This window comes from Gracilinanus agilis, chromosome 3 (genome assembly GCF_016433145.1).
Source record: "Gracilinanus agilis isolate LMUSP501 chromosome 3, AgileGrace, whole genome shotgun sequence".
NCBI lineage: Eukaryota > Metazoa > Chordata > Mammalia > Didelphimorphia > Didelphidae > Gracilinanus > Gracilinanus agilis.
The window spans coordinates 419,939,545-419,957,682 of record NC_058132.1 but is presented as its reverse complement, the minus strand read 5'-3'; the positions used below and the strand labels follow the sequence as shown (position 1 = coordinate 419,957,682).

General features: G+C 36.0%; 1 protein-coding gene across 4 annotated transcripts in view; it reads left to right on the top strand.

Annotated features, from left to right (window-relative positions):
* Positions 1–16,968, top strand: part of VPS26C (VPS26 endosomal protein sorting factor C) — a 48,978-nt gene extending 32,010 nt beyond the window's left edge. For all 4 annotated transcript variants that reach the window (XM_044670288.1, XM_044670290.1, XM_044670289.1 and 1 more), the window contains 3 exons: positions 13,022–13,172; positions 15,537–15,689; positions 16,551–16,968. In XM_044670288.1, coding sequence (XP_044526223.1) covers positions 13,022–13,172; positions 15,537–15,689; positions 16,551–16,633 — 387 coding nt within the window. In that variant the 3' untranslated portion in view covers positions 16,634–16,968. The remainder of the gene's footprint in view (positions 1–13,021; positions 13,173–15,536; positions 15,690–16,550) is intronic.
* The last annotated feature ends 1,170 nt before the right edge of the window (positions 16,969–18,138 follow it).

Genomic DNA, 18,138 nt, shown 5'->3' with positions numbered 1-18,138 from the left:
CAGATGTGGCTCCCTAAAATCTTCTATTGGCCCTGCAACGTTATTCCTAATCTGACGGATACAATGAGTAGGATACAATACAGTGACACTTTGAAAGAGTTGCCTTAGAAACAGACTGACAGATGAACATTTCCTTTTCTTTGGCCCCCTCGTTAAAAAGTTTGCCCATCACTGGTCTATCAGATATTGATATGAGTTAGGAAGTGGGCCATACCCAAAGTCATGATCAAAAATTGAAATGAAGAAAACTCAAAGCAAGCAGCAACTTCTTAAATTACAAAAAAATTTTAAGGAGACTTATAGGTATTATTGATCTTTTTTTTAAACCCTTACCTTCCATCTTAGAATCAATTCTGTATATTGGTTCCAAGACAGAAGAGTGGTAAGGGCTAGGCAATGGGGGTTAAGTGATTTGCCAGGGTCACACAGATAGGAAGTGTCAGGTCAGATTTGAACCCAGGATATCCCATCTCTGGGCCTGACTCTCAATCCACTGAGCCACCTAACTGCCCCCTATTATTTATCTTGTATGGGTTTTGAATATTGATAGCTGGTTGATACTGATCAAGTAGTATAGATAAGCCTAAGCTGTCAGGGTAACCTATTTGAAGGTAGTGGATGAAGTGCTGGACACAGCTTAATCCAATTCTTATTTGTATCTATGAGGAGAGTCAGGGACAGGATAAAGGCGGTAGGAATAAAACAAGAAATCTTACCCTAATTCTAATATTTCTAAATAAAACCCCCCAGATCTAAATCCTCACAGATTTTCTTCTTGTTCACTGAGGTGAACCTCCTTAAACTATTCTCAAATATTTAAAATTCAATTTCTGTCTAACTAAACTTATTCTAATAGATGAACTTAAATTTATATTAACCTCCTATGAAAAATAACAAACTGTTTGAAACTGTAAGGGGGAAAAAGGGTTTTGGGTTGACTATATTAAAAGATGATCACCAGAGGATTGAACAATTATCAATCCTCAATTAAGAATAATCTCAGGTCAAAATTGACTTTATGGAAGTTTATTTACAATTGAGAAGAGAGAGAGGAAATAAGGAAATAAGAATCTAACACAGTAGGTAATTTACTAAGATTCTCTAATTAATCCAGGTAGATCTAATTAACCCTCACCCTAGAGTCAGAGGGCCAGAGGCCCGGAATAAGCAAAGCTTCATTCACAGAGTCTATTTAAAGAAGTTCCTTAAGGGAAGTTCAGGAAGATTCAGTCTTTAAACTCAGTCCCTTGGGCTTCTAAAGAAGATATTGAAAACAGACTCCCCAAGGTTTCAGCGTTCCAGCCAGCACTCCTCCACGAACCAGGAAAACTAGAAGATCTTCTTCAGCAGCCGCCCTCTTCAACTGAAGACCTCTCACTCAACTCCCTCTTTTTAAAGGGGTCACTTATGCATCACTTCCTGTGCCTCCCTCCTACTTTATGTGTCCAATCACAATAGATGATTCTTATTAGGACACCCAGGGGGTGGTCAGTCAATTCTGATTCATCTCCCACTCTAGCACACGTGGGTTAGGACCTCCCAAGATTGGAGATACTCTCACCTTTGGTGATTAAATCTAAAGATGGCCAGTGTAGACTTAATCTAATTATCACAAAGCCAACTGCCAGATATAGCTGTTAGAATCTCTAGGCTGTCAGACTCTCTTAGCAGAGAGCCAGACACTGACACTGTTCAAATGAGAGGGGACAGAGCCCCTTCTGGTAACTGTTTCTCTCTTTGGGAGAAAGGCTCTCACTCTAACCAACTCTTCTTCAGCTTCTTAGGTATTCATCCAACTTCTCAAAGTTAACTCTCAAATCACTAACAGATCTTTTCAGAGAAAATGATCTAGCAACCTCCTCTCCAGAGGAAGTCCAAGAGACCAGCCCCAGAATTCTCAGCTGTCACTCTCTTTTACCTAGTTTCTTAAAAAGCCCACAGCAACCTTTTTCTGTCTCCTTCTTAAAGGGAAAGTTGTAAAAGTGGACAAACCCTTTCTCTGGCTTGAAACTTACTCTTTTTTAAAAATTCATTATTTTATTTTTTAGAAAATTTTTCCATGGTTACATGATTCATTATCTTTCTCTTCCCCCCCAAATCACCCCACTACCATCACCCATAGCCAACATGCATTTCCACTGGGTTTTTACATGAGTCATTAATCAAGACCTGTTTCCATATTATTGATAGTTGCACTGGGGTGGTTGTTTAGAGTCTACATCCCAAATCATATCCCCATCATCCCATATGTTCAAGCAGTTGTTTTTCTTTTATGTTTCTACTCCCATAGTTCTTCCTTTGAATGTGGATAGCTTTCTTTCTCATATGTCCCTCAGAATTGTTCTGGGCCATTGCATTGCTGCTAGTAGAGAAGTCCATTACATTTGATTTTACCACATTGTATCAATCTCTGTGTATAATGTTCTCCTGGTTCTCCTTTTTTCTCTGTGCATCAATTCCTGGAGGTCATTCCAGTTCACATGGAATTCCTCCAGTTCATTTTTCCTTTGAGCAGAATAGTATTCCATCACTAGCATATACCACAATTTGTTCAACCATTCCCCAACTGAAGAGCATACCCTAATTGAAACTTATTCTTAATGAAACTAAATAAAATCCTAATTATAACAAGACAAAGAAACTCTATGTATTGTCCAAATGATCAGAAGATCCATTTTGAAGAAGGTGGAAATGAGTCATCTACCTCCTATCCAATGGAAGAAGAATAACCTTCAGATAATTCTGAACTCTTTAACAGTTTAGCTGAATTTATTAAACAAGCCTTTAAGATGTTAAGCACTGGTGGATCCAAAGTCAGATGTAGTATAAGATTTCAAAGAAGTACAGGAAATTGGTCTCCTTTGGGTTTCACTTCCTTTACTTCTCACCAAACCAGGCGGACAATGTTCATCTAATAGCAGAGAATTTGAAATTTTGCCCTACACCCAGGTTGTCTTGAATTTTTTTTCTGCTGTCTCAGGCAGAAAAAAATCTTGAGAATGATTCTGTGTCTGGGGCTTTTCATGCAATCAGGAGGAAGAGCTTTTGTACATCTACTCTTTGATAGAACAGAAATGGCTCTTGTTCCAAATACTACAGAAGAATAAGCCTTTCTCATAGGAATGAATAAAACTATCCAAAAGACATAGAAAAAATGGAAGTATTAGAATCCAAACAATATTTGACATTTCTAGCATTCATTCTATAAGGGGGAAGATAACAATAGGCAGTTTGCCCAGAAACAGAAGATCTGAAGAAATAAAGCAACTTAGAAGAAGCTATTTCATCCAATCATTAAGATTTCTGCATTGCATCATTTTTATTTGCTTTTACTGTTTTTTTTTTTTATGAGTGGTAAAAAAAGATCATGATGTATTATAAAAAAAATTCTGGAGCACAATTTGGAACTATGCCCAAAGGGCCATAAAACTCTGCCTACCATTTGACTCAGCATTATCAGTATTAGGTCTGTATCCCAAAGAGATCAAAGAAAAAGGAAAGGGACTATATGTATAAAAATACTTACAGCAGCCCTTTTTGTGGTGGCAAAATCTGAATCAGTTGGGGAATGGCTGAACAAGTTGTACTGTGTGATTGTTATGGAATGCTATTATGCTACAAAAAATGATGAGCAGGTGTATTTCAGAAAAAAATGGAAATATTTATATGAAATGCAAAGTGAATTTAGTAGAACCAGGAGGATGTTGTACAATGATCAACTATAAATGACTTAGCTGTTCTCAGTAATACAACTATTTAAGACAGTTCTAAAGGACTTATGATGAAAAATGCTCTCCACCTCCATAGAAAGCACTAATAGGGCCTGTTTTTTTGGTCTGTGTTTTATTTTGCAAATGGCTTATATGAAAATGTTTTGCATGAGTGCACATGTATAATGTATATAAAATATTTTAAAATCAATATTTTATTGCTGGAGAAAAATAAAATATTAATAAATATAAAAATTTTGTTAAACATTTAATTAATTAAATATATTATTTTGCTTTCAAATGAGTAAAATAACTTCTTATAGTTGGAGAGAAAAAAGGTGACAAAATTCTCTAAATTATCCTTATATATATCCTTAGGGCTTTCTGCTTAATCATAAAATCTCATCATTCTCCAGATTATTTTTCAGTTCTGTATACAGTCGTTCCTCACTATAATGGTTCACTTATTACAGCTTCCTTGTATTAAAAAATACTTCATGGTTTAAAAAAATCTAATTCTGTATCATGGAGTTTTTGCTATATTGTGGGATTTTGTGGATGTACACAATGGAAATGCAGTACACAGCTATCACTTATGCAAGTTTGCCAACGTGAGATTGTACACAGCACACTATTGGCTAATGGAATGAGAGGTGACCAACCACAGTACTGGGTTCTATATCCTGGGCACTAATTGGCTCAGTGATTGTAGCATTAGACTGTGTGCCTTCCCACACTGTGCCCATATGTTCAGCATCTCCTTGTCCACTTCACATCAACATCTGATGGCTGCACATAGTACTGCTCTGTGGTATTGTGTTTTTGTTAAGTTTTTATGGAAGTTTGAATTTATTTCAAGCCCTATGCTATCCAAGCATTCTGTGTCTTTTAAGGCTTCTGGCAGTGAATACTGCTACTTTATGGATTTTCTCTGTCTCTGGAATATAATTCCTGTAATAGGTGAGGGATCACTGTACATGTATTCTTTTTTTTAACATTTATTAATATTCATTTTTTAGAAAAGTTAACATGGTTACATGATTCATGCTCCTACTTTCCCCTTCACCCCTCGCCCTTCCCCCACCACTGGCCGATGCGCATTTCCACTGGTTTTAACATGTGTCCTTGATCAAGACCTATTTCCAAATTGTTGATAGTTGCATTGGTGTGGTAGTTTCAAATCAAAATCCCCAATCATGTCTGCCTCATTCCATGTGTTCAAGCAGCTGCTTTTCTTTTGTGTTTCCACTCCTGTAATTCTTCCTCTGAATGTGGGTAGCGTTCTTTTCCATAAATCCCTCAGAATTGTCCTGGATCATTGCACTGCTGCTAGTACCTAAGTCCATTACATTCTACTTTACCACAGTGTATTGGTCTCTGTTGTACATGTATTCTTAAGCAATTGTTTCTTTTACTTCTTTGGAGAGACTTGCCACCATAGATTCATGTTTTTCCATTTTCCCAGTTATTTCATTGTGCAGGCCATAAATTCTCTTAATTCTTATTTCTTTCTTCAACTATTTGGGTATATTCTGCATTGGTTCTGTGCTTTCTTGAGAATCCACAAATTTTCAGCCTCATCAGATATTGGTTCAATATCCTTTTTCTTGAAATACTTATTCAAAGATGTTTGGACTTGTTAAATGCCTCAGTGACTACCTTTCTCTTTTGTTTTAATATTTTCCCTGTTCATTTGTTTGTTCTTTTAATTGTACTTCTTTCCAAGAGCTATGACATTTCACTTTTTTCTTTATATTCCCCAGTTTCTGGTTCCTTCCCCTTTAATGGTAAATCTTCAAAAGTCTAGGACCCAAAATGTCTCATTCTTCTCTAATCTTAGGGAATTTTTGTTACATTCCCTCTTCTGAGGGGACAGAACTGACCCCAGCTCTATGCTAGTCCCTTTTCCTTTAGGTTGTTGGTGGTTGATATTTAGTTGTTTTCAGTTGTGTCCAATCCCTTTTCGGATTTTCTTGGCAAAAATACTGTATTAGTTTGCCTTTTCCTTCTCCAGCTCAATTTACAGATGAGGAAACTGAAGCAAACAGAGTTAAGTGACTTGCCCAGGGTCCACAGCTAATAAGTGTCCGAAACCAAATTTGAACTTTCAGACTCACACCTCAATGCTCATTCCACTGCATCTCCTAGCTTTCCTTTAGGTCTTGATGCATTCCTACAGTACCTTGGCACCTTGCCTCTCTTCTTTCTCTTCTTTAGTGAATATTGTTAGAATAATTTGCATTGCAGTCCCAGGAATAATACACTTTCAGTTTCCTATATCCTATATTCCTATAGAGTTTTAAGACGACATATAGCACCACAAGGGTGGTCTGAGTTGTGATCTGCTGCTTTTTGCCATGAGGTGAGGACAGGGGCATTTTGAACTAGTGGAGACTAAAGCAGCAGCAAAAAAAAAAAAAAAAAAAAAAAAATGCTTGGAGAGTCCCATAGAATAATTCCCTGGGTTCCTTTATGCAAACTTACTCCTTGATTAGAACACTGCTGGAAAGAGGGTGCTGAGTAAGTTTTAGCTTTCTCTGGTATTATTACTTCAGTTTGTTATCTTATTAGATTATTTGGTGTCCTGACCTGTGAAGACAGGTGGAATTATTTAATTATGTATAATTTCTTATTTTGAGGAGTTTTGAGATTTTGGAGAGAACTGGAAAATGGAAAAAAAGTCTTTCATCTTCTACTTCATTACAAGTAACTTGTTACTCGTGCTAATAATTCAGCCTCTTTATATTGCCATTTTCTAAAAAAGGATATATAAAAATTTATCTCTCTCTCAGAAAAAGTGAAGGGGGCACAGTCACATTGCTCAAGTTTTCTCAGGAGAAAAGTGGAATTTTATTGCTGTTAAGAAAAAAGAAAACTGGGCACATCATATAAGTTCTATATCCATGTGCCCTCTCTCCTCTGACCATTTATATTGGAAAGAGTAGAGAAATTACTTAATACTTGGAAGTGCTTCAAGTAATGCCACTGGTCTGCCAAATTCTCCTTTTGAAGAGATATTGAGATTGTTCACTGTTCCTTTCTGATATGTTTTATTTCCCAGCCCTATTCCCATTAAGAATCTTGACAGGATGGTACTAACTAGATTGGTTTCTCTTCTCCCTCTCTCCCTACTTAGTACTTATGGTGTACATGAGTATAGTTATAGATACCATATAATAATAAACCTCATGGTCCACCTGTCACACTAGCAAATGAACTTGACAGAAATGTCACTTGGCACAACACCAGCGTTAGAAAACAGAAGACCGAGATTCTCTATTAAAGCTGTCCTTAATGTCTACTTCACCATTTAAAAAATATTTCTTAATATTTAGCAAGTTTCTCTAGGTCAGATCCATGATCAATATATTCGAAGTAAGAATATGGAAGATCATACTTGTTGGCACTGCATTCATCTCAGAGATGACCTTGCCCAGAGTCCAGTAGAAGCAATTATGATGCTCTTGGCAACATAGTGCCCATCACATCACATCTTGCGGGAGGGGCCATTAATTGTTTTCTGTGGCACAAATTGTAGTCATGAGTCCTTCCACAATGCCAAAGTTGCAATGGATATTTCTTTTAGTTCAAACCACCCCTCCTCCAACCTTCCTTCCCCCAACATGGGGATATCACAGAGGAAGGCACAGAGATGACAATATGCTTACCTCTCACCTTAAGTGAGCCTCAGCCTTTTCCAAGATAGTAAAGACCCCAGAGGACTACAATATATTCTACCCCAGCATCTCTATAGGATCATTACTTCTAAAAAATGATAATGGCTTTCCCATTGTTTACTAACTTTCCATTCTCAGTCTTATTAGTACCCTTGAACTTGCTATGAGAGGAATCTTATTGAACACAAACAATTTTTTTTATATAAAAAAGTTGAGGTCAATTAAGAGGTCATTGATGGCCATTAAGATGATTTTTTGCCAGAGGCAAATGTAGGCCTGGTCACCAGAAGTCCTGTGGTTGAATGCATTGACTTCAACTCACCCATCTTAACTCAGAGATAAGGCTACAACAGTGGATCTAGCACTGAGTGGGAGAAGAGCTGAGAACAATTTTATCATTTCTAAGCAGATATTTTAACCAAATGGATGGTTTCATTTTAAAGTATAATTATTGCCTGTATTTGCATTCATGTTTTAGTGTTCATAATTTCTATGGAGATTTCTCCATTGTAGGTTGTTAGGTATAAGAATTATAATTGCTGCTTTTTATGAAAAAAAAATTTAAAAATAAGTACAACTACTTTATTTACAAAACTATCAAATTAAGAGTACAAGAGGCTCAGAAATGGTAAGTCCTAATGAATATGTTTAGGTGAAATTCTATAGCTGTCAGATGGTAAATCCACAGTTGTACTCAAGAATATTGTATAGTCATTGTTAAAACTGGATTGGAGTAAGGCTATTTACTTGACTTGGTTGTTGATTTTGTCTGTTTTACTTTAATATTTCCAAAGAGTTGTTTAAAATACTGCAATTGGATTAAATGAACTAAATTTTTAGCATATTGAAGTTTACACAGTTTACTTTAAAAGTAGTTCTATTGTTCTATTCTAATATCATCTTGTTTATTCTCTTAGGGAGGGGGGAGGAGAGAAAGAGTCTGAAATTTAAAAAAAAACATCAAAAATTATTTTTTACTATAATTGAGGAAAAAGAAAATATTATTTAAAAAAGCAATTCTGTATCCCATAGATATTTGGTTTCTATATATACAAACCTAATTTTAAGTTTGTCTACAGAAAAGAGGTATGGTGAAAATGAAGGGAAGAAGGTAGGATAGGATGGATGGGAGAAAGGAGAGAGGAAGGTAGAGGAAGGGAAAGGAAGGTATCTCCCCAGCCCCAGCAGGGGGAAATTGACCAGAGCTCTTCAGGAGCTCAAATAAATGATCAGAGAGCAACTTTAGGGTTTAGAATAGCTGGGTTTTATTTAGAATTGGAAAGGGAAGGTCTAGGGAAAACTAGGAGGTAGGAAGAAAGGGAAAAAGGTGCCAAGAGAGAGATCAGGGTCTCAGGGTAGAGTGAAGAGCTTCCCTGGTCAAGAGAGAAAAGGCGCCAAACTTTCCCTTTTATACTTTCTCTGACACCTCCCACAAAGGAAGTACGAGTTGTCAGGGGAAGTTGTAGCAGAGAGAGTCCTGGGAATTGTAGCCTTCCAGGGCTTATAACAATTTCAAGTGACATAAGACATTGCCTAATTTTTAATATTTTGTTATTTTTGGGACAAGACATTAAAAATACTTTACTGTTTTCCTAATTCCCATTGGTCAAAATACCCTCTCTTGCCCCACCAAAGTCTTAGATGAATTAAGTGGCTCAAATTGAAATTGTAAAACTATTGTGGAAACTTACTTGTAAAAGAGCCATCACAGACCCATTTTTTAAAATAAAGCCCCTGCTGTGGTAAGTAGTGAGGATAAGAAAAAGTGTAACCACCCCTGCCTTCCAGATTTCTTCAAAAGGATACATTATTTGCACAGAGAACTAAAATCAAAATAATTTGAGATGGAGAGGGGAAGTAGCAAAGATTTTATAGATGAGGTAATTCAAGGGATGTAAAGATTCTGACAGCGAAATGAGGGAGTGCAGTTCAGTAATAGGGACAGGTTCTTTTGAAACATCAAGATGTCAAATTCAAGGAAAAGCTAGGAATATATTTTGACTGGAAAGTAGAATGTGTGAGCTAAAATAAGAAATCAGGCAATAATTCTGGAAATGTAAGTTAGAGCCAGATTATAGATCCCAAGATGAAGGATTTATTTCTTTATTCTAAAGACAATGAGAAGGCACTGAAGATTTTTGAGAGGGGGATTGATTTGTGGATAAGATCTATGACTTGGGAACATTCATTTTGGCAGTATATGAGGAATATTGGAGAAAGGAGTCAGAAGAAGCAGGAGACCATCTAGGGACAATTGTAGTAGTTCTCATTCCTCAATGATCATCAAGCTTCCACTTCATATCCTCCCCATCCCAATGATTCTGAACTCTGTGGTCATTTTTCAAATTCTATTTTCCATTCCCTGTTACCTCTTTATGATTTCTATCTCCTTAAATACTCCCCACTGTCACCTCTAGATTACCTTTTTAATTACCATCCCCCAGCTCTTTGAGGTTCACTCAGTCCATATTTAGCATCTAATGAAGATTCTGATGGCTGGAATATGCTGACCTCTAGAACACTCATTCCTTTTCTATCCATGATCCTCCCACCACTTAGTTATTTACCAGACCATCAGCCATGTAATTAGCTACATTCTCTTCCCCTCCTCAGCTTGAACCTTTTATGAACTACCTCAACTCTTCTCTCAAGTCCCCTGTTCCTTTGTACTATCAAATATATTGCCCTGCCAAATCCCAACCTTGGATTATCCCTGTCATCTGCTTTCTTTGCAGCTATTCACATACTGCTGAAAGAAACTCAGAAAAATCACAAAACTGTGCTGACCAGGTCCACTACAAATTTGTTATATAATCTCAACTGGGCCTTCACTCAGTAAGACAATATTTTATACCTCCCTAATGTATTCTCTATCCTTCTCACCACAGTAGTTTCCAGATCTTGTCATTCTACCTCAAACCTTCTATGGCCCTTCCCTCTACTTTGAAAAGTTGGCCTCATTTCACTAAAATGATTACTTAAGCCATCCCTCTTCTTTCTTCCTCTTCTCATCATTTAAGTGTTTTAAATTCCTATCTTTGACCATCTTACATAAAGAGGTCACCTTTTTTGCTAAGACAAAACCCCTGGAGAGATGGCATTAAAACACTATGATCAGACAAGATCTGAGAATCTATGAACATGGATCTTGTATGTGATGACAGCATCAAGGGTATCTTTATGGGTAGCATTCATGAATAGTCATGAGAAATCAATCAACTGAAGAACTAACTGGTTAGTTTGAGAGAGTATAATATGTATGTTGAAGGCCCCTAGAATAAAGCAGGAGAGAATTTCTGAGCCAGCATTGAATTCATTGAAGAAGGAAAAGGGGGATGATCAGTAGACAACAGTCACCAGAATCATGATTGGGTGATTGAGTTGGATTGACTGAACTTTAAATATGGAGTGTCTGCTTGAATGAGGCTGCTGGGAGGTCCTGAACGAGGCAATAAGAGCCTATTCTTCCAACTTCCCCAATAGGACTAGTCAATCAGGGGTATGAGTGAATGCAGGCAGTGGTAAAAAGTGCTTCTAAGGAGATTGTGTCATCAGGAGGGAACCAAGTCTCACTGAATGCAAGAAGTGGAGGGAGTGAGCAAGGAAAAAGGTGAAGATAAGTACAAGTTTGTTACCAATGGAACAAGAATTCTAGAGTGTATATGGAAGAGGGGTAGCTCTTGAGTAAGATGTTGGTAAGGGCAGAAAGAGAACAGGGTTTGAACAATAATTTTTAAATTCTCTTTCAACCTGCTAAATCAGTTATTTTTGAGATAGCTTAGAAATTCTATTTTTTCAACATTTTGATTTTCTGATCTTTCTGGTTATTCATTGACTTTTGTTAAATCTAGTCTATTTTTAAGAGAGTAAATTTAATTTATTTAAATTTATTTAATAATTAAATTTAAGAGAGTAAATTTAGGTAAATTTTATTTTTAAAATCTTAGCTTTTTACCCTTCTTCTAATTCTTTCCTTAAAAGCTTTTATTTCATTTTTATGCCTTGACTCATTTCATCTAGATATTCATGTACTCTCTGTGGGAAATTAGTCGTCCCCCACCCTTAAGTCTGCTTGCAGTTACTCTCTCCATTTTGTAGATTATAATTTACAGTAATTTTTTTTTTGTTCTGGTCAGTGTTTTCTTTGATTTAATTATCTACTACATCTTTAATTACTGAATTGGGGCCTTTTGCTAGGGCCAGGTTCCAACACCTTGCTGACTTTTGCATGGTGTGGTCACCCCTGCTTGGTGTCATTCTTGGATGGTGTCGACCAGCTTTTGGTTTCTGCGCTAATTTTAGCTGAATCTTTGAAGTTTGAGATTATTGTGGCATCACTAGGAATCTCAGAGACTGGATGCTTTTGTTGTCCCAGGCTAAGCACTGCTTCATCTCTCTGATCACTACTACCTGGACCTTTCAGGGTACCCTCCTTGGGGCTTTCTGATTCCTTTTAGGTCTTTTTATGGGGTCTGACTTTGGATAAAGAGCTTTAAAGTCAGCGTGTCTCTGATCCATTTCTGGTCATAATGCAAGTTTATAGGATTTTTTGCCAATGTTGGCATTGGCTTCACTAAGTAGCCTCCTTTTCTTTTGTTTGTGGCACCTGGCTGACTTTTTAAATGCAGTTCTGAGATTATATGTGGTTTCTCTTTGCATTTCTTGATAATTCTTGTCTGTTACAAAATTTAGGTTTGAGGGGAGTAAGTATATGGAAGCTTGGCATTCCACTACTGTTTAAGCAGCCATGTTGGCTAGAATACCTTCAGAATCCTTTTAAAGAAAATAAGGAACTTAGATCACATGAAGAGGTTCTCATTAACTTTCCTCCATTTTGTGTTGGAGAGAATGTGGCAAAACTGGGACATTAATGTATTGCTGGTGGAGTTGTGAATTAATTCAACCATTCTGGAGGGCAATTTGGATTATGCCCACAGGGCTAAAAACCATACCTTTTGATCTAGCAATACCACTACTAGGTCTGAATCCCAAAGAGATAAAAAAAAATTGGGAAAAGACCTGTTTGTACAAAAATATTTATAACTGCTCTTTTTGTGGTGGCAAAGAATTAGAAACTAAAGGGATATCCCTCAATTGAGGAATGGTTGAACAAATTGTTGTATATGATGGTGATGGAATACCACTGTGCTATAAGGAATGATGAACAGGATGATTTCAGAAAGAGCTGGAAAGATCTACATGAACTGATGCAGAGTAAAATAAGCAGAAACAGGAGAACATTATACACAGTAACTGCAATATTGTGGAACAATCAAGTGCAACTAACAGCAATACAATGATCTAGAACAATTCTGAGGAACTAGTGAAAAAGAGTGCTATCTACCTGCAGAGAAAGAACCATTGGAGTAGAAATGCAGATGAAAACACATGATTTATCACTTGTTTATTTGTGTATATGATTTGGGATTTTGGTTTTATAAGATTATTCATTTACAAAAATGAATAATATGGAAATGTTTTGCATGATAATAGATGGATAGCCCAGATTGAATTGTTTGTTGACTCTGGGAGAGTGGAGGGGAGAAGAGAGGGAGACAGAATAAATCATATAATTTTGGAAGAAAAAATAAAATAAAATTCCTCCTTTTTGTACTTATTTTTCTTTTCCTTTAGAGAGCTTCCCTCCCCAAATTTCTCATCAGAGGACATCTCAACTCAACTAACTGTGTTATCACACAGCCGCTAACAGGGGAGCTGGTGGTTGAGTACTCAGAAGCTGCCATTAAAAACATAGAGTTACAGTTGGTAAGAGTGGAAACTTGTGGTAAGTGGCTTCATTCTTATTTGAATGTAATTTGCTGCTGCTTCTTGTTACTCCTTTATATTTAAAGGTCAATATGGTATGTATGTAAAAAGTTAGAGTATAACACTACTGATGGAATTCTGAATTGGTCCAACCATTCTGAAAACAGTTGGGAATTGTGCTAAGGAAGTGACTGAAATGTCCATAACTTTTAACACAGCAATACCAGTGCTAAAGATGGATGTAAAGGATTAAAAGAAAGATCCTATTGTAGTATACAGAATTGGGGGATATAGTTTTTTCTAGCTTTGGCTGAGTTCCAAAAGCAGTTGGGCTTTTAGAATCTTGAGGAGGAGGCAGTTGACTGGATCTTCCGTGGAGGGAGGAAGTCAATGAGCAAGCTCTTAGATTATCTAGCTTCAATATTGAAATTTAGCCTAGCATTAATATATTTACTTAAGAAATTATTATTTTAGATAAATCCTTTATATCTTCTTTTCCTAATATCACCCTGCCTTCCCTCCCTTACCTTAGTGGCTGTGGAGTTTATAAGGAGAGAAATTAGAGAGGAGTTAAATCTGTGAAGAGTTATCTAATTGACAGCATTATTTATAATTTAATCAAATCATCATTTATTCCCTTTAGATAGCATTTTGTAAAACTGAATAAGGCAGGTCCTTACTCAGATTCCATCTTCACTTCCCTTCCCCCACCTGAGGTTCCTGAGATAACTGATAGGGCTTTCCTTTAATCTACCTTCCTAACCAACATCCTTCAAACAAATAAACCCTTTGTGTTTCAATAGTCCTATTTAGTGTAATTTGTCTGGTAGTTATCAAGAGGGAAGAAGAGGGAAAGAGTCAATATATTCTGGGCTTAGAGGGTAGCTGAGGCATCCATCTTGAAGGAAGGTGTTACTTCAAAATAGGTCCCTTCCTGTGAAATTAACTAAAGCCTGTTTGTTAATTTCAGTCTAGTCTATTTCCCTCAGCTTGTGTTTGAGTCTAAGTCCCAGTCTGTAAGCCTGCAGTATTAGTCTGTTTAGTTTAACTTCTCTTCTCCCAAAAAGATCTCTGTTTCCCTTCTGTGTTATACTCCTGACTTCAGTCCTATTATACCTTGAATCTCTTTTAATCCCAGCCTACCTGTAGCCTAATTTATCCACTTACCAAGTCTCCAACATCCTCTTTTCAATTCCCTTATCCCAAACCTTTCCTCAAATTACCCTCATAACACTATGTACATCAGAATATTTATAGCAGCATTTTTTGTAGTAGCAGAGAATGGGAAACACAACAGTGTCCTTCAATTTGGAAATGAGTAGACAAATTGTGCTCTGGCTATAATGGAATATCATTATGCTATAAAAAATTACAAATGTGATGTTTACAAACAGGCATTAGAAGAGGACTGAACTGATGCAAAATAAAGTTAAGAACCAGGAAAAAAAAAGTATATACGATGAAAATAGAAAGAATAGTGAGAAAACTATCAAAACTGAGTCATATGAAATTACAGTGACCAAAGTTAAGAGATAGGAGAAGGTATCTCACCTTTTTTTTATTGGTGCTTTTAGTGCTGCATTTAATTTCTGGCTTTTTCAGTTTTTCTGAACTTCATTTTCTCTTTTTAACTCGGTTTTAAGGGATGACTACGCATACATACACACATATGCATGTATATATGTATATATAGAGAACATACACATGTAACAATATGAATTACATTTGGAAATACAATTGGTTTTTAAAAATCAATAAAAAGTGTATTTTTAAAAAAAGAGTAAAGCATAATTTGAGACTGAATTAATAAATTAAGTAAATTTTCATTTTCCCTAGGCCTTACTTACAAAATACTTATTTATATTTTTTACTCTCATTATTATTTCTAAGTGTATAATGCTCATAGTTTGAACGACATAAAAATATTTCATTTATGTTCTTGCTGTTAAATAAATTCCTTTTGATTGCTGACACTGCTTTATTCAGATTTACATGTTTTCCATGAAGGCCATAGAGGACATCCAAGGGAAGAGACAATGGACTACTGCAACAGAATATTGTAGTCACTATATCAGATATTTTTGTTAATTTTCTTTGTCACAAGGGAAGATGCAGTGGGAGACAATAGATATAAAAATAACTGTAAAAATAATGACATTGGTAAAACATTTTTAAAAATACTTTTGAGAAAAGTAGATTTGTTTTTTTGGCTTAAGGAACTCTTTTTTTTAAAAAAAATCTATTTTAATTGTCCATGAATTTTGGTAAACATTTGAGAGAGAGAAATGAGATTTTATTTAGAGATCTCATACTGCTTAAAAGATTTCAGTATCTTCTTGTTTCTAGTTTTATTTTTGTTTCATTAATATTCTCTTTTTCCAAGGTTGTGCGGAAGGCTATGCCAGAGATGCCACAGAGATTCAAAATATTCAAATTGCTGATGGTGACGTTTGCAGGAATTTATCTGTTCCCATATACATGATATTTCCCAGACTTTTCACTTGCCCCACTCTTGAAACTACGAATTTCAAAGTTGGTAAGTTCATATCTATAAATTCAAAGCTTGTATAAATAAAAAAAATAAAGTAAGGTTATTGTGGTCATATATACACATAATAAGTGTACCACATTATTATTGTCCACAGCTTCTTACATTTTAAAAATCCTTCCAATGCAAGAAGCAGTTAGGGGTTTATTTTATATAAAGGCATATATATATTTTTAGCATAAAATATATATTTATGCATATATTTATATAAAGCTGTATATTATACCTGCCCTTATTTCACTGTAATCTGAAAAGTTTTAGCTAGAGTAGTTAAAGAACTAGTAAAGATCCCTATTTACTTCAAGTGAAAAGAGGACTTAAGAAAACATTTATATGTAAATGTTTTTTCTAGGGAAGAAAAAACACATTGTGTAGTGCTAATGAAAATTGTTTTTCCTATTTGGAAATGTGATGTTTCAAATTTCTGCCTGGACTATTGCAAGCTAGTTGTAAAGGAAGTAGAGCAGAAATAAATGGCTAATTATTGTTCAGAAGGCAAAACAGAATTAACAAAAAATGCAAGTGAATTCAATAACTCCAAAAGCTTTTCTTTCATTAAAAGAGGTATATATTTTGAAACATAAGGTCTATCTCTTCTAAAAATGAGATGGAAATTTATCCAGAAGCCATTTAAAAAAATTTTTTTAAATAGGCATTTTGTTTTTACTCAAAGATTGATAGAGTATAATAGATTAAACACAACAACAAGAAAATAGCAAAGACTACACTACTACACTGTCACATTAGTCAGGTCTTCTGTTTAGAGCTAGATGATTCTGACACATTTTATATTTTAACTTAAACTAATCACAGTAAATATACAAGTCTAAATTTTCTCCTTTTTTATAGAATTTGAAGTTAATATTGTGGTCCTGCTTCATGATGATCACCTCATCACAGAGAATTTCCCACTGAAACTCTGCAGAATTTAAAAGAAGATGAAATTTTTGGGAAATGAAGAGATCAAATAGTTGATAGACTTTTACTTGTTTTTCTTTATTATCTGATCAGAAATGAACTTAATATCTCAGAAATTATAATTATAATTATGTTTCTGAAACATGGCTTTTTAGTCACTGGGTTCAGTGACATATTTTCTTTGATATTCAAGGATTTTCTTAGTGTTTATTAATAATGTTACTTGGCAGAAAAACATGTATTTGTACCTACATTTAACTTTTCTTCTCTAAGCATTACAATGAAGAGTTTTATAACAATGGTGTTAACATTACTGAATCTTTAGGAGAAGTAAAAGAAATTGTAAAGCTTTCAGTGCTTTAAGCAACTTTCTGTCTGTAATATGCAGAGATGATATAGATCTGTGTCACCTGGAACTCTCTGGGGCCCAGACCCTAACTCTGTCCTGTAGATCTCTCAAAATTACCACCAAGGACTAACTGCTCTAACTCTGGGACAGAAAGTTTGTAGCTCAAAATATATCTTCAGTCATCAAAAGGGAGCTGAGAAGAACTCTACTTAATGCTGGCAACATGGCAAAGGCAGTTTGGAGTAGATAGAGGGTGGTCCTTATAGTCTTGCCTTCCCCTCTGACACAAACCTAATTGCTTTTGTGACTTGGAGCAAGTCCCTTCATTGTCAAGGCCCCAGCCAATCCTCTGAGATTCTACATTAGAGTAAACCAGCTAATGGAGATCTGCCTCTCCCCTAACCTCTCTATTGACTTTCAGTCTTGTATTTCTAGCTTTCAGGCATTTCAAACTGGATGTCCAATAGACATCTTAACTTCAAAACTCAGTATACCCCAAACTGAACTCCTCTTTTCCTCCGAATCCTCCTGCTCTCCTCAGCTTTCCTACTAGTATCGAAGGCAATACTACCCTGCCAGTCCCTGCTACTCACTAATTGTCATCCTTAAGTCTTCAGTATCTCCTGTGGGTTTTGAAATTAATTTTCAATGCCTCCAAAGTATGATATTTATAAGGATTTTATTTAAAGCACTGGGGAAGAGTCTTAACTCACCCTTAACCACGCGGCCTCCTCCCCAAAAGCTCCCGTCACCACGGCCACAAGACCCATATCAAAAAGCGCCCATGAAACCCACAACCAATAGGAAAAGTCTTAAGGAATTATGGGTATGGTGAAAGGGAGTTTGGGTAATGTAGTTTTAACCCACAACCAATAGGAAAAGGCAAGGAATTAAGGGTATGGTGAAAGGGAGTTTGGATAATGTAGTTTTTAAAAGGGGTACAAGGTCTTTTCAACTTTACACTCCCCAGATCTAACTCCCTTATATACCATGGCTTGACAGTTTAAATTTTAAGCATCTCTCAAGTACACTCTCATCTCTCCACTGACACTGTCCTGGCCCTGGAGCAGGCCTCATCATCTGGACTATTGCCTTAGGCTTCTGGTGACTCCATCTGTCTCAAGGCCCTTCCCCACTCTAGTTCATCTTCCCATTCAGTCACCAAAGTGC